Below are 16,238 nucleotides of genomic sequence, written 5' to 3' on the forward strand. Positions count from 1 at the left end.
GGGCAGTACTGCTCAACAAAGAACACTTGTTCAAAACATCCTCAAAACCCTTAGTTTTGTGGATAAATTATGTTAAGACCAGCACTGTATATATTTTTTCCTGAAACCACATTGATATTAATGTATCTAATCTAAACTTAATGTATGAAAACTGATTATTTCATCGAATTTCTCCATTTCAGTAGCTAAAGCCTTGTTCAGACTGGCAGCCAAAATCAGATTTTTTTTTTGTCTATCCAGATCGAAACTGGATGGTTCTTTTGTAGTCTGAACAGTTCCAAAGCATAGAAATTCAGATTTTTGCAAGGTTCTGCATGTTTTTTCATATCAGATATGGAAAAGATTCTTCTCAGTCTGAACATCAAAGATGGGATATGACTGTCCGTGACCTAACTCTAATGCTGGAGGACCCCTTCATTGCCACAGTAACCTATCAGGTGTGTCAATAATGTGGCCCTGTCTGAACAGGCACACATCTAATTTGGACACTTGCTAAGAATACTGTGAACAGACAGCCCTAGAAATCAGATTTGAGGAGGAATCAGATTGGGTATCAGATATGCCTGCAGTGTGAACACAACCTAATTGGTCCGAGAGTGTAATCGGCAAAGGTGGTTACATTTACTCGCGTTATATTTACTTGAGTAACTTTGTGAGAAAAATCTACTTAGAGCAAAGGCATAGGTTTGCTCTCAGCATTGGTAGGGACGTTATATTAGCATAACCTTTATGTACAGCCTGTTATATTTACTCGAGTGACTTTTTGAGAAAAATGTACTTAGAACAAGCGCGTAAGTTTAGTCTCAACATGTGTTGGGACATTATGACAGCATAACCTTTATGTACACTTTTTGCTGGGCACGGAACATTAACAAGACCAAACAGATTATCAAACTGAGTGGGTGAGTGCTACATTTCTTTCGAATATGAACCTAATTAATTGATAGGCTAAATGATCAATGCAACATAAATCAGTATTGACTTATACTTTTATGTGTATTGGTTCAGGTGATACAACATTCGAATCAAACCTTTGTTTTCAAAATACTAAAACATTTTAAAGTGCAATTCATGAAAAAAAATCTGAGCTCATAGACTTCATAATGCTATTGATAGGTCAGATTTGACCTTCACTGAAGGGGGCCATCACCACAATCCGCTTCAGTTATTCGCAGTCGATCGCAGCGATCCAATGCCGGATTTATGTTGAAAAAGTACCGAATACAAACAGGAAAGATTATCTCAGGAGTGATTTGTTTGAGGATTCAGGGTAATTATTATATTTTTCGTTTTTTAACAAGAATTTTCAACCTAAAAGGCTTTTTGTTGTAAGGCTGCCGCCACATTGTCTAACAGACTAGCATCATTCTTTGACATATTTACGTAAAATAAATGCTAACTGCACGTTTTTTTGCTTTTGACCAAGAATCGAAACAGTTTTACGTCCATATCTATAAAGAATTCAGGGATTTAAGCATTTATTCACAAGATTTTCACCGGAAAAGCTCTGTTTATATATGGCGGCCGCCACATTGTCTGACAGACTAGCATCATACTTCGACATATTTACGTAAAATAAATGCTAACTGCCCGTTTTTTTTTTTTTTTTTTTTTTGCTTTTAACCAAGAATCGAGACTGTTTTACATCCATTCTATAAAGAATTCAAGGATTTAAGCATTTAGTCACAAAACTCTTCACCGGAAAAGCTCTGTTTATATATGGCAGCCGCCACATTGTCTGACAGACTAGCATCATACTTTGACATATTTCCGTAAAATAAATGCGACCTGCAGGTTTTTTTTTTTTTTTTGCTTTTAACCAAGATTCGGGACTGTTTAACATCCATATCTATAAAGAAAGCAGGGATTTAACCATTTATTCACAACAATTTTCAACGAAAAAAGCTCCTTGTCTTTGATTCCACTCTGTCAGCTTTGACAGCCATGCCAACAATGCAGGCCCTTGAGGAAATTTTTGGATGAGTACTTTTACTTGAGTAATATCGTTTGGAAGTAACGCTACTCTTAATTGCGTGAAAATTTTGGCTACTCTACCCAGAGGCGTAGCGTCCCATTAGGCATATGCAGGCAATTGCCCAGGGCCCCCAGCCAGCAGGGGCCCACAGAGGGCCAACAGATTTGTCACACAAAGATTAAGCACCCTCAGCTTTACCGCAATGTCGTAGCTACAAGTATAGGGAGTGATTCAATATTCTGGAATCATTTGGCAGATTATATAACAATTATGTTCTCAATCCCAATTAGCATTCATGTTTAAGCAAGGCCAATCGGTGAACACTGCATGTATGCTCAAAGAGTGATTCATCAAGATCCTTGTGACCAGTCCTTGCTGTAATATATTATCTTTTCACAGGCCACCTCATTATTCATGTGACTACTTATAGAAATGGTGATTTTTCCAAGAAAGTCTATTAATGGGTCTATCGTATTCCTCGTTGAATACTCTATAAGAAAAATGTAACATATATGCATCTAAAATAATCCTAAACGATTTTATTAGCAATTTTAATACTCCTTTTAGCAAGGTTCCTTGGGTATGGGGTATGCCGCTGCGTACGTTCCCATAGCAACCAGTCCTGTTATTGTCCTACGTCACAAGCGCTGCATATTCTGTGAACGAGAATAGGCGTAAGCGTAAGGTGCGCATTTCGAGCAGAGGACGGCCACCCCACCTGTTAGAGGATTAATCTGTGCGTCCATGAACGAATGTAATTATTTCCTCTTCATGCCATAAAGTTCTTATGATAAGTTAGAGCCGTTATCAGCGCGACCGTTTCGTGTTTTTCCTGTTACGTCGGCTGTTTGATCCCACTTGTTCTTGCTGCATCGAGGAGAGCGTTCTTTACATTATATTCGCATTGCACATTTGCTTTAAGAGGGAAGGTGTTAGTTTAGCATCTTAAAATGATGTACATCCATATGAGTGTAAAGTGCTTAGTTTTTGGCCACTTTTATGGCCAAGATGACCGCAAGCAGCGCGCACTCGAACCCCCCCCCCCCCCCACCTCCCCCCCCCCCACCTTCGTGTTCATTTTACTGCGCGAATATGTATGTGTGTCACGTGACGCAGAGTGAGAGTGGGCGGCGATCGGGCCATTTTTTTAATTGGCAAAATGAAGAGAAGTTATCTGTCTAGAAATGAAAAAAGAAAGAAAAAAAAAGCAGAAGAGGAGAAAAGGAAGCAAGACAGCGGTAAGCGTACTATGTTACTGTAGTTTTATGTCCTAATGTAGTCGAAGCACTGCAGACTAGTAGTAGGTGTAGTATTTTTATGTCCTAAACCAATTAACTGCCTTGACATGTTGTAACTAGCTTGTTAGCGTTTGCTAACAGCATTGCAGCATGCTAGCGTTTCTTCATACATAATGATGTTACCTAGAACATTAAATCAGTGTTTAGAATCACCATACACACTGATCAGCCAGACTGATAAGATGTTACATGATTTACTTCTGTGCCAGAATGTTATCCTTATTAAGTAAAAGCAATATAACTTACCTGCTAGTCAGTAGAATACGGTATGTGTAAAGATGGTGTACTAAGCACAATAATAATAATCTGAAGTACATTTTGTTTATTAAGGCAAATGTGTGTAAATAATTAAGGATAGTGTGAAGTGAATGAATAATGCAATTGGGGGGGCACTTTGAGTGCCCTAAAAAGCGCTCTATGATAACGAGGCGTTATTAGACTTTTATTAAATATGCTATTGCTCCAAGTCCAACTGTCCCCCTTACTTGCACATGCTCAAAGGGCCCCATGTTGCCTGCTGCCTAGGGCCCCCGGGGACCCTTGCTACGCCTCTGACTCTACCCACCTCTGGCAATTGGTGTATCAGGAAGTAGTGCACTGATAAAGGCTCTGTGTCGTTTAAAGATTCTATTTTCGGAATATAGCATATAAAATGATTTTTTTTTTTTAACTCATTAGTAACTAATTACTCAAATTTAGATGTTAATACGCTGACACTACTATTTCAATAATTGATTCATTGTTTAGGGTCAGAAAATGGTACAAGTCATGCTTTTCGAGCCTTTTTCAAATGTATTTTTGTATTATTTTTTCTTAGTTATATGTTTTAAGTAATTAAAAATACAGTAAAGGAGAAAATAAATATTATTTTCCATTTACTAAAAAAATATAAAAAGTAAATATTTGAAATAAATATTTTTACTTTGTATACTTTTTAAAAGCATTTCTTTCCCTTTTAATTGAAAAAAAATATACAAGGTAAAAATCTGTAAATATTCTGACTTCTGTAGTCTAAGCCTCTCAGTCAAAATGGAGTCTTGCCATCAATGAAAGTGAATTACTAAATTTATAGCACAAAATGTTAATTCGATGTGCTGCTCCCTGGCGTGATGAATTCTCCCCAAAATACGAGGTAAATCCATAAAATCATCCCCGATGACACAAAAAAACAGAAAGCGCAGGTGTATGAGGTGTACATCACCCTTTAACCATTAATCATCCAGTTGACAGCCGAGGTGAAAAATATCAAATTACGCCATAAACGCTTTGAACAGCTGTACAGGAGCCTGTCTTCTAATATCATCTGCCTCTTCTCTTTAATCACACCTGAAAGTTTCTGGTTTCTCCATCCATCACGACTTGAAACTTAATCATCTGCGAAAAGATATTGTTTTGGTTCTGGTGGTCTGCAGCTCCCATGTTTGAATTTGTGCGCGCTGCTTGTTGATTGACACAAGGTGGAATGATCAACACGTGATCTTGTGGCGGTAGTCATAAGAGGCTGCGGAGGATGAGTGCGCCCTCACAAAAGAAGAACTCGTGTGACACGCTGCAACAGAGGGTAAGTCACTTATTGCAACATTATGAACAATTATAATTTCTGTATTATCATGTAACTTTGGTGTATATTGTTGCAGAAAACATGGACGATTTTTTTCCATCAGCCTATATGACAACAGAAATGGATGACTATGTCACTGTGAGTATTTGGTAAAATGTCCATATGTCATGATTTTTTTTCATTTGTGGTTTTAAAATTTCCATTTTTTAATATTTAACGCAAATTCTGCTTGATTTACTATACTGTATTTTAATACTTTGAAGTGGTTTTAACGTAATACAAAATTGTGGAATAAAATGTAAAAAATATTTTTAAAAAGTGATAAGATTTAAAATGAGAGGCAATGAAAAAATATTGATAAAACAATTTGCTGGTTGATGTAATAATTACATACTCCATAGTATAAGCAATATATTTTTTTACTTCTGTATGGTTTAACATACAGTGGAGAAAATAAGTATTTGAACACCTTGCTAAAAATCATGGAGGAGTCTGAAATTTTCATTGTAGGTGCATGCCCACTCTGAGATAGATAATCTATAAAGAAAAATCCAGAAATCACAATGCATGATTTTGTAACAATTTATTAGTGTGATACAGCTGCAAATAAGTATTTGAACACCTGTCTATCAGCTAGAATTCTGACCCTGGAAGACCTGTTAAAAGTCCACCTCCACTCCATGTATTATCTTCAATCAGATGCACTTGTTTGAGGTCGATAGCAGCATAAAGGCACCTGTCCACCCCATACAATCAGTATGACTCAAACTTGTACCATGGTCAAGACCAAAAAGCTGTCCAAAGACATCAGAGACAAAATTGTTTGCCTCCACAAGGCTGGAAAGGGCTACAGAGCAATTGCCAAGCATCTTGGTGAAAAAAGGTCCACTGTTGGAGCTTTCATTAGTAAATGGAAGAAGCTAAACATGACGGTCAATCTCAATCGGAGTGGAGCCCCATGTAAGATATCACCTCGTGGGGTCTCAATGATCCTAAGAAAGGTGAGGAATCAGCCCAGGACTACACGACAGGAGTTGGTCAATGACCTGAAAAGAGCTGGGACCACCGTTTCCAAGGTTACTGTTGGTAAAACACTAAGACATCGTGGTTTAAAATCATGCACGGCACGGAAGGTTCCCCTGCTTAAACCAGCACATGTCAAGGCCCGTCTTAAGTTTGCCTATGACCATTTGGAGTACCATTATGAGTACTATCTCAAGAACACCATCCCTACTGTGAAGCATGGGGGTGGTAGCATCATGCTTTGGTGGTGTTTTTCTGCACATGGGACAGGACCAATGCACTCAATTAAAGAGAGGATGACTGGGGCCCTGTATTGTGAGATTTTGGGGAGCAACCTCCTTTCTTCAGTCAGAGCATTGAAGATGGGTCGCGCCGCTTCCTTCCAATATGACAATGACCCGAAGCACACAGCCAGCAAAATCAAGGAGTGGCTCTGTAAAAGGTTCTAGCATGGCCTAACCAGTCTCCAGACCTAAACCCAATAGAAAACCTTTGGATGGAGCTCAAACTCCGTGTTTCTCTGTGACAGCCCAGAAACCTGACTGATGGGTGGGCCAAGATCCCTCCTGCACTGTGTGCAAACCTGGTGAAAAACTACATTTGACCTCTGTAATTGCAAACATAGGCTACTGCACCAAATATTAACATTCGTTTTCTCAGGTGTTCAAATACTTATTTGCAGCTGTGTCACACAAATAAGTCATTAAAAATTCATTCATTTTGATTTCTGGATTTTTCTTTTTAGATTCTCTTACAGTGGAGATGCACCTACGATGAAAATTTCAGACCCCTCCCTCATTTCTAAGTGGGAGAACTTGCAAAATAGCAGGGTGTTAAAATATTTATTTTCTTCATTGTAAATGTGGTTAGAATAAATTTTTTTTTTTTTTTTTAAATTAAATTGAATGTAAGCCCTAATTTTAACACACAGGTTGTTGTTAAATTAAGTGATTGTAATTTCTCCTTTGTTTATATGTAAGTTAAAAACACTATAGCCCATATTTTTACAAAATAATCACTTAAAAAATGATTAAACGTTTATTTGAATTAAAATGAAAAATAATGCTAAGTATTGATAGAACTATTTGTTTGGGGGGCTATACAAATTACTGTATGATATAATCTATTTTTATTAAGATATTTTTTGATTCTGGATAATGAACAATTCTATAAATAGATAAAAAGTGATACAAGCCACACGCTTGTGGTCGCCAATTTTGGTTGACGGCTCTCACGGAAACCCCTTGAAATGAAAAATAGATTATTTTCTTAATGTTAGACAACAATGTCTTGTCATTTCCAACGAGTCGTCTTCTGATTACACTCCTTATCTTTGTCCCTCATCTAAACTGTGGCCCCACCCCTAACCCCAAGGATGTTTGTGCCCCCCTTACACGCTGGATAGCAGCAGGAAATAGCGCAGCGCTGTGGTTTCTCCAGCAGAGATGAGAACACCTGCACGATGCGTGCTTGGTCGACTCATGTATGTGCATAAGTGTTTGATGTCAAGTCACCGCATCTCCACCAGGAACCTGCAGATGGTTTACAAACATGTTAAAAAAAAAAGAAAAGAACATGTCTGACAGGAAATAAAGACAAGGTGGTGTAATAAAGGTGTGTTCCTAAACTGTTTTCGTGGTCTCCAAAATTTCTGAAAGCAGATGAAGTTAAAATCCCATAGTACGTTAACTCAGGCTAAAGACCTTTAGCGCTAGCCTAGCCTTAGCATAGCAGTTTAGTTGTAGCGCTTAATGTGTTCTTCTGTAATACCACCAAGCACAGGGCAGAACCTTCAGTGATAAAATTGTCATGAACTTGCTAGCATAGTAACTTTGTTGTCCCTTTCTGTAATGTACCAAGGATCTTCTCTCTCCTGAAATGGAGAATGGAGATCTGAGTGTCACATGTCACATGGGAGTATGACATACATCCATTGTGATCATTCAACGTACTTCGTTTATTAGGAGAAAGCAACGAACAAAAGAAAAGAGGGAGAGAGAAACACAAAAAGCACAAACAACAACAAAAAATACATTAAACGCCTACTCCAACTAACTATGAATATGTTGGAGCTATCGTTAGCTTGTTGTATTTCCGGTTGACACCATGTGGCAGGGCCTGATAACCAGGGAAAGAAAGGGGGGGGTCTGAAAGATAAGTTGGGAGGGGTGAAGTGTACCTAAATCAGTCATGTGGTCTAGAACCCAGTATTTGTGTGAGTATGTTGGCATCCGATTCTATGCTGTCTCATCGCTAATCCTGACACCGAGGTTTGCTACTTGAGTGTGTATAATTTCACCTAGTCATGCGTGAGTCCTATCTAATATGTGATAGTCCCCCAGACGAGTAGAGATTCCGCGTGGGTGCCACCCGAGGGCCATAGCCCTCCCCCAGCCGATCGCGGGGTGTGTGGGGGGGGCAGCGCAGCCCATCCGTCCTCCCGCAGCCCAGTAAAGTGCCCATCGTCATCCTTGACAAGAAGTCGGCATGCGCCCGTAAATAAATCGTCTCATAATAAACGTAGCCTCGGAAATGCTATCCTAGCAACAATGTTTAAGGTACATTCGACAACGTGCTCAAAATTTGCGCTGATAATTGGGAGTTAGCTAAATTAGTTGTATTGGCCTAAAGTCTAAAATTTGTATTTTGTCTTTTAGCAGGACCCCCTGGATTACTCTGGCGACTACGACACAGGCCCCACCCAGGCCACTGGCATGTGCGACCGGAGCTGGGTCCGGCAGTTCCGAGGTTGGTATGAACCCCCCCTCTTCTGGACCATTTTTACACTGGGCGCTGTGGGAAACCTACTCGTGGTCTGGATCTACAGCACCGTGCGCAACCGTCTGAAGACCATGACTGATGTCTACCTGCTCAATTTGGCTGTGGCCGACTTGCTCTTCCTGTGCACGCTACCTTTCTGGGCGTCGGATGCCATTAAAGGCTGGGAATTCGGACGGGGTCTTTGCAAGACCGTGTCGGCCGTCTATAAGATCAACTTCTTCAGCAGCACGTTCCTCTTGATGTGTATTAGCGTGGACCGCTATATCGCTATCGTGCAGGTCACCAAAGCTCAGAACTGGAAGGAGAAACGTCTTTTCTACAGTAAACTAGCATGCGTGGCAATCTGGGTGATCTCCACTCTCCTCGCCATGCCCGAGTTCCTCTTCGCTCAGGTGAAAACAGGATTGAACGGCACATCTTTCTGTGTGATGGTCTACTGGAACAATGCCAACAATCGCACCAAGATCCTGGTGTTGACCCTTCAGATCTGCATGGGTTTCATTCTCCCTCTACTTGTCATGGTCTTCTGCTACTCAGTCATCATCCGCACCCTCTTGCGCGCCAGGAACTTTGAAAAACACAAAGCCCTGCGCGTCATCTTCATCGTGGTATTTATCTTCCTAGCCTCGCAGTTACCGTACAACAGCCTGCTTATGGTCGAAGCCTCGCAAGCAGCCAACGCAACTATTACCGACTGCGCCATGGTCAAGAGTTTCGACGTGGCCGGACAGGTCGCTAAAAGCTTGGCGTACACGCATGCCTGCCTCAATCCCTTTCTGTATGTCTTTGTCGGGGTTCGTTTCAGGCAGGACTTATTCGGGTTGATAAAATCGTGCAGCCGAAGGATGAGTAAAGACGAGATTCCCAAAATTTCAATGGTTCCCATACGACCGTCAGTTGTGACAGATACTGAAACCACTCCGGCGCTTTCTTTATGAATTTATTCACATTTGAAATGGAGTCAGATGCAACTGGATTTGGTTGCCAGTCAATCATGAACAACCATTTAGACTCAAAGCACGGATTCAGAGTCTTTAACTCCTTGGCTGTCATTGAAAGTGTGGGAAGGGCTGGCAGCCATCATGGCCTGTAAATAGTTCGCGACTTGATTCAATTGAAAATAGATAGTCGAAGTTAAAAAACATGGTCCATGACGAGTGATACGAAAGTGATTTGGTAACAGCATAGATTTGATGCAGTGAATGGATGACTGTAATTTTCTAAATATAAGGGGTACCTCACTATACGCCCCACCCACCAGATTAGACACGAAAACGACATTTGTCCATAGATAAGCCGCACTGGACTATAAGATGCAGCTGTGCTCAATGTATTATGGAGGAGACAGTCAACTTCTGCTGCCACCAGCTGTCAACACTGTTGTCGTCCAAAATGCCTCCTAGCATGCATTGCGGCGCTACAGACAAAATTCATGTTCTGTGCTAATTATTTCTTCAGTTGCTGTTCGGGTTGTTTCATTAATTGCGAGTCATGGTATTTGGTAACACTTAATTTGACAGTGGCGCCATAAAACTGTCATAAGACAATCATAATTATGATATTACACTGTCATGAGTGTTAATGAATGCTTATGACATGTCATTTAGTGTCATCCGGGAAATTATCTCACTTTTGAATGAATGTAAAAGATCAACACTGGACATAAATGGAGTTAGTGACATAATTTGCTGGATGACAATTAATGACATCTGTCATAAGCATTCAGTAATGCCCATGATAGTGTCATGTCATAATTATGCCTGTCTTACGACAGTCTTATGATGGTGCGGTCCAATAAAGTGTTACCTATTAGCCCAAATAAATCAACAAATAAGCTGCACTGGACTATGAGCTACAGGATTCAGAATGAGGGAAAAAAACTAGCGGCTTATAGTCCAAAAATTATAGTAGTTGGCCAAAAAAATGTGTTTTTTGTGTGTGGAAGAACAGAACATTTGAGATCAGAACCAAAACTCAAGGGCGCTGGAAGTCACTCACAGCAGAGGGTGCTGAGGATCTTATTTTGATTTTCGCTTCCAAAAACAGCCGTTTCAGTCCAAATTTGTGATGCTCGTGCTTTTCCTCCATACAAGGCGTACGCAGTGGCAATACTCAGGCTTGCTGGATAGTTTAAGTACTACTACTAGGCTACGACAAAGACAGTGTACTATTTCACCTACAGTGTTTGTTGGAGTTTTTGTATTGGAAATAAAAGCATCCATGTAATATAATGCCAATCCCCACAGCTAGACGGCGCAATGACACACAAACACATTTGAGAACCAAAAAGTCCATTAAGCCTTAGTTTAACACCCGGCAGCTCAACAGCAACAACAAACAATAATATGGTGACAATGCAAGCTATTTGAAGTTCTCCACGGTCTAAATCTGCACCTAACCTTTTCCTCACTAGAAACTATTATAAACTATCATAATCATCTTCATTTTTGACCTCAAATTGAATTTTAGAAAATTTTGCTGTTTTTTTTTTTTTAAAGAAAAAAAAGGCTAGTTTGTTTTTGTGCCATATTGACATGTGATGAACAAAAAAAACTTTTTCAACATATATATTTAATCCCCAGTTAAATATGCCATTGTTTCAAAATGTTTATTGATATGTTTTTAACACACACAAAACAAATCTACCAAAACACTTTTTTTTCTCCTCAACACCAGGGGGTGCTGTATCATCCTCAGCACCCCACTTCCCGTGCCCCTGACAACTATTCACTCAGATACAAGGATCCCAATCGTTAACCAAACAGGTTGCCTGAACAAAAACTTTAAATCTGCTGAGTGAAATCCTGGGTCTTTCATCTAACTAATTGGCTGCCATTGACTGTGATAAACATCCCAGTTCCCAAATGGATTGGGCGTCTACAACGGTTAATAGCATTTTTTTCAATTGCAAAATCCTGCAGACCTGACATTGTACATATCAATTGTAAATAGCGTCTTGTTATTCGTTTGTCATGTCCTTTATCTGTAATAAAAAGAATGTTCTTTATTTTCAGATGAAAACATTAAAAAACATCAAACAATCAGCTATTTCTATCAACTATGAAGAGAAACATTGCTCTTTACCAACAGGTGAGACACTTTCAGCATCCTTTCACTGGTGGCGGGAAACCAATCAGGCAGCCATGTTGGATTTGAGTTGCTGTTAAACTGTTTTTTCGACTTAGCACATATAACGGAGTTGCAATGATGCAAATGAAAAGCGCGTGGGTTCGCGGTTTGGTTTGTTGGCGTGCTGTCTCGCATGTGTCGGTGTATTTACGATTCAGTCGGGCACATGACCTCGAGAGAAACTTGTGCCCTGTGGTTGGCCACAGTCTGCTTCCCAAACTGTGGTGTTCAAATGAGACTGACATTTGTTGTTCTCATGACAGGAAATAAGTAAGAGCAATGACAGAAAGTTCACAAAAAGCCAAATCATGAACCAGGAAGTTCATGTCTATCTGTAAAAAAAATGGAGAAACAGCATCATAACGGCTTATAAAAAATTATTTGAGTACCATGACTAAAATATAGGACCTAGAAAAGGTCAGACAAACATACAGTGGGGCAAATAAGTATTTAGTCAACCACTAATTGTGCAAGTTCTCCCACTTGAAAATATTAGAGAGGCCTGTAATTGTCAGCATGGTTAAACCTCAACCATGAGAGACAGAATGTGGAAAAAAAAAAAACAGGAAATGACATTGTTTGATTTTTAAATAATTTATTTGCAAATCATGGTAGAAAATAAGTTTTTGATCAATACCAAAAGTTCATCTCAGTACTTTGTTATGTACCCTTTGTTGGCAATAACGGAGGCCAAACGTTTTCTGTAACACATCACAAGCTTTTCACACACTGTTGCTGGTATTTTGGCCCATTCCTCCATGCAGATCTCCTCTAGACCAGTGATGCTTTGGGGATGTCGTTGGGCAACACGGACTTTGTTTTTTTCCACTTTTTATTTTTTTTCACTTTTTATTTAATTATTTTAATATTTATTTATTTATTCCAATATATATTTATTTCAACATTTATTTATCTATTTCAACTCTTGGGGGAACAACAGTGCAAGAATGAAATAAATAAAAAGTGAAATATAGAAATGTTGAAATAACTAAATAAATAATGAAATAAATAAAATTTTAAATAATTGTATAAAAGTGGAAATAAATACATGCTGAAATAAATATATATATTGGAATAAATAAATAAATGTTAAACTAAATAGATATGGAAATAAATGTTAAAATAATTAAATAAAAATTTTAATAAATAAAAAGTAAAATAAATGTTGAAATAAATAAATGAATAATGAAATAAATAAAAATTGAAAAAAATATATAAATGTTGAAATAAATTAAAAATGTTGAAATAAATAAATACATTGGACTGAATAAATAAATGTTGAAATAAATAAATAAAAGTGAAAATAAAAGTTGAAATTATTAAATAATAATTGAATGACATTGAAATACAAGCATTTTAATAACACATTTAATAATTTAGTTGTGTATTAATTTAATTTTTGCACTCCTTTTCCTCCATAGGTAAAGGCACAACTGAGTACTGCATTGTACCTAATATTATGACTGATGTGTTCATCCTCGTCGCCGCAGGGTGGCGTTGCTTCCCCATAAAAAAATCCTTTTGTCGACACACAAAACCGTACACGAGCGTCTCCTATCGAATATCTTTCAAACCACCTAAATCCAACTAGAACAATTAGAGAAGATGGATTAGGTGCCTTTAGAGCAATCCGGTGTGTTGTGATGCACTCTTTGTTTAATCGCCAACTGAAAAATGTGAGCGGCTCCCAAAGTGGAGCAGCACCTGTAGTTGAGGAACATCCCATCCATCTTGCTACAATTGCAGAATGCATCCGCTGTGAAGACTTATAGTGGGTTGCTACTTCATCTGACCTATTGGGCGAAGAGTACACCACAGAAAAATACATGGATGAGCACCACAAAAGTCACGTTTTGCACTATTGGCCTTCACCTGCCATTAACGGCGATAGACGTCCAATCCATTTAGACTGACCCGTCCCAGTCAAATGGATTGGACGTCTATTGCCATCATGGGTAGGTAGCGAATGAGTTTAGTACTATTAGTTTAATGCTATGTACTGAAAACAAGCTATTTTTATCCTTCTGCTGTGAACTGGAATGAGTTTATCGTTAGTAGACGACCAATCCATTTGAACTGGGAGGGTGGCAGCGAATGAACATTCGTTCATTCGCTGCCATCCCTCCCACTTCAAACGGATTGGACGTCTATGTCCATCAGTGGCAGCCAATGTCAGGCATTGAGTTTATTTTAGGGTAATTTCACGCCATTTCCTGTTGATTTTCAGTCACTTCGTTGTGCTTTTGGGGCATTTACGGGTAACTTCCTGTTGATTTTGGGTCATTTACAGGTCATTTGTTGATTTTGGGTTACTGAAAAGAAAGGGACTAAAGAATGTCTCCAAATCAGTAGGAAGTTACCAGAGGTGGGTAGGGTAGCCAAAAATTTTACTCAAGTAAGAGTAGTGTTCTAATTGATTTTACTAAGAAAAGTATTCCTTGAAAAGAATACCATAATTTTCGCACTACAAGGCGCACCTGACTATAAGCCGCCACCCACCAAATTTTGCACGAAACTGCATTTTTTCCATAGATAAGCCGCACTGGACTATAAGCCGCACCTGTCCTCAGTGTATTATGGGATATTTACACCAAAAGATATTAACCGGTAACACTATTTGACAGTGCATCATATGACTGTCAAAAGACCAAATGAACACTGTGAAGCTTTGAACCAATTGGCTTCATTTGGCCATCACTGCTCCCTTGTGGGAGACAGTCAACCTCTGCTGCCACCTGCTGTCAATACTGTTGTTGTCCAACATGCCTCCTAGATTGCATTGCAGCGTTACAGATGTAAGTAACAAACAAAATTCATGTTCTGTGGTAATTATTTCTTCAGTTACTGTTCCGTTTGTTTCATTAACTGCTAGTTTTTGTATTTGGTAACACTTTACTTGACAGTGGTGCCATAAGACTGTCATTAGACAATCATAATTACGACATGAAACTCTTATGAGCATTAATGAATGCTTATAACAGACGTCATTAAGGCTACGTTCATACTACAGGTCTTAATGCACGAATCCGATTTTTTTCGTGTTTTTCCGACTCGAGTGAGGCATTAACTTGACGGTCTGAACGTGACAAGTCGCATAGAACTGGACCATTTCAAATCCGATCTGGGTCACTTTCGTATGTGGTTCAAATCCGATCTGGGCCACATTTTTCCAGACTGTCGCGGCGGTCTGTACTGTCCAGTCTCCGGAATCGGAATTCATGCACTAATTACGCCAGCAAACAGCAAGAGGCACGAAGGACGGCAGCGATGCAGGCATTAGCGCCTAGCTTGAACTCTGCTTTTAAGCACGAAGCGGGCTTGACCAGAGTCATAAAAAAATAAAATGAAGAAAAGGATAACCCTGTCAATTTTCGATTTTAATTCTGTGCGCCGAATGAGCAATATTTCATTATTGCACACATGGCTGAGTCGGGGCAAACTGATGCACCCACGTCATTTCACGCACACACGTCAAGGCTTATGTGTGTGCGTGTATGCGTTCTATCAGTCCATATAAATTTTGAAAATAAAACTAAACGTGGATTATTAATGTCTGTTATTTGTGTCCTCTTTTTAGCGAGCAAAATATGATAATCCCTGGAATGACGAATGACAGCCAACATGTGTGGTCATTTGTTTTGATGCTTCTGCGCATGCGGGTCGTCTTGCTCAGCGCGTGTCGGACTGCGAATTAGTGCGCATGCGTAGTACTTGAATGGTCTCAATGGACAAAGGCAGTCTGAACGGGCATGCCAAAAAAACAGATATGACAAAAAATCGGATTTGTGCATTAAGACCTGTAGTATGAACGTAGCCTTAGTGTTATATATATATATATATATATATATATATATATATATATATATATATATATATATATATATATATATAGTGTTATAATTATTTGACTTTTGAATGTATGTAAAAGATCCAAGCTGGACATAAATGGGGTTAGTGACATAATTTGCTGGATGACACCTAATTACATAAGCATTCATTATTGCCCATGATAGTGTCATGTCATAATTATGACAGTCTTATGACAGTCTAATGACGCCGCTGTCAAATGAAATGTTACCTATTAACCCAAATAAATCAACAAATAAGCCGCCACTGGACCATAAGCCGCATGATTCAAAATGAAGGAAAAAAGTAGCGGCTTATAGTCCGAAAATTACGGTACTTCATTAAGGAGTAACCTTGTGAGTAACTGATGACAATGACAGATTTTTAAAAATTTTTTTTAATAATGGTATACAGTGATCCCTCGCTACTTTGCGCTTCAAGCTTTGTGCCCTCAGTCCATCGCGGATTTTTTTTCCAATTAAAAAAATAAATACAGATGTGCCGTTCAAGTTGATCACGTAGTCTCACTCTTCCTCCTGCTTCTCTTAGTTGGTCAGGCAATGGACTGGAGTTGCTTATTGAAGTTAACGATGATTGACAGATGTTAAGGTTTGATTTTGCTTAA

The 16,238-nt window shown here is 39.0% G+C and overlaps 1 protein-coding gene across 2 annotated transcripts; it reads left to right on the top strand.

Moving 5' to 3' along the window:
- The first annotated feature begins 3,150 nt into the window (after window positions 1-3,150).
- Window positions 3,151-12,240, top strand: ccr9b (chemokine (C-C motif) receptor 9b). Of its 2 annotated transcripts, none has more exons than XM_057824475.1 (3): window positions 3,151-4,834; window positions 4,911-4,972; window positions 8,518-12,240. In XM_057824475.1, exons 2-3 carry the CDS (start codon window positions 4,916-4,918, stop codon window positions 9,574-9,576), a joined length of 1,116 nt encoding a protein of 371 aa, XP_057680458.1. In that variant the 5' UTR covers window positions 3,151-4,834; window positions 4,911-4,915; the 3' UTR covers window positions 9,577-12,240. The 2 variants fall into 2 exon arrangements, with proteins under 2 accessions (XP_057680458.1, XP_057680459.1); XM_057824476.1 differs by having other exon boundaries at window positions 3,154-4,834; window positions 8,515-12,239.
- The last annotated feature ends 3,998 nt before the right edge of the window (window positions 12,241-16,238 follow it).

This window comes from Corythoichthys intestinalis, chromosome 20 (genome assembly GCF_030265065.1).
Source record: "Corythoichthys intestinalis isolate RoL2023-P3 chromosome 20, ASM3026506v1, whole genome shotgun sequence".
Taxonomy (NCBI): domain Eukaryota; kingdom Metazoa; phylum Chordata; class Actinopteri; order Syngnathiformes; family Syngnathidae; genus Corythoichthys; species Corythoichthys intestinalis.

Excerpts from the sequence above, each read along its gene's own strand:
- ccr9b (XM_057824476.1), top strand. The coding sequence starts at position 4,916 with ATGGACGATTTTTTTCCATCAGCCTATATGACAACAGAAATGGATGAC. Across the intron at positions 4,973-8,514 it reads AAATGGATGACTATGTCACT|CAGGACCCCCTGGATTACTC; the intron begins GTGAGTATTTGG and ends TTTGTCTTTTAG.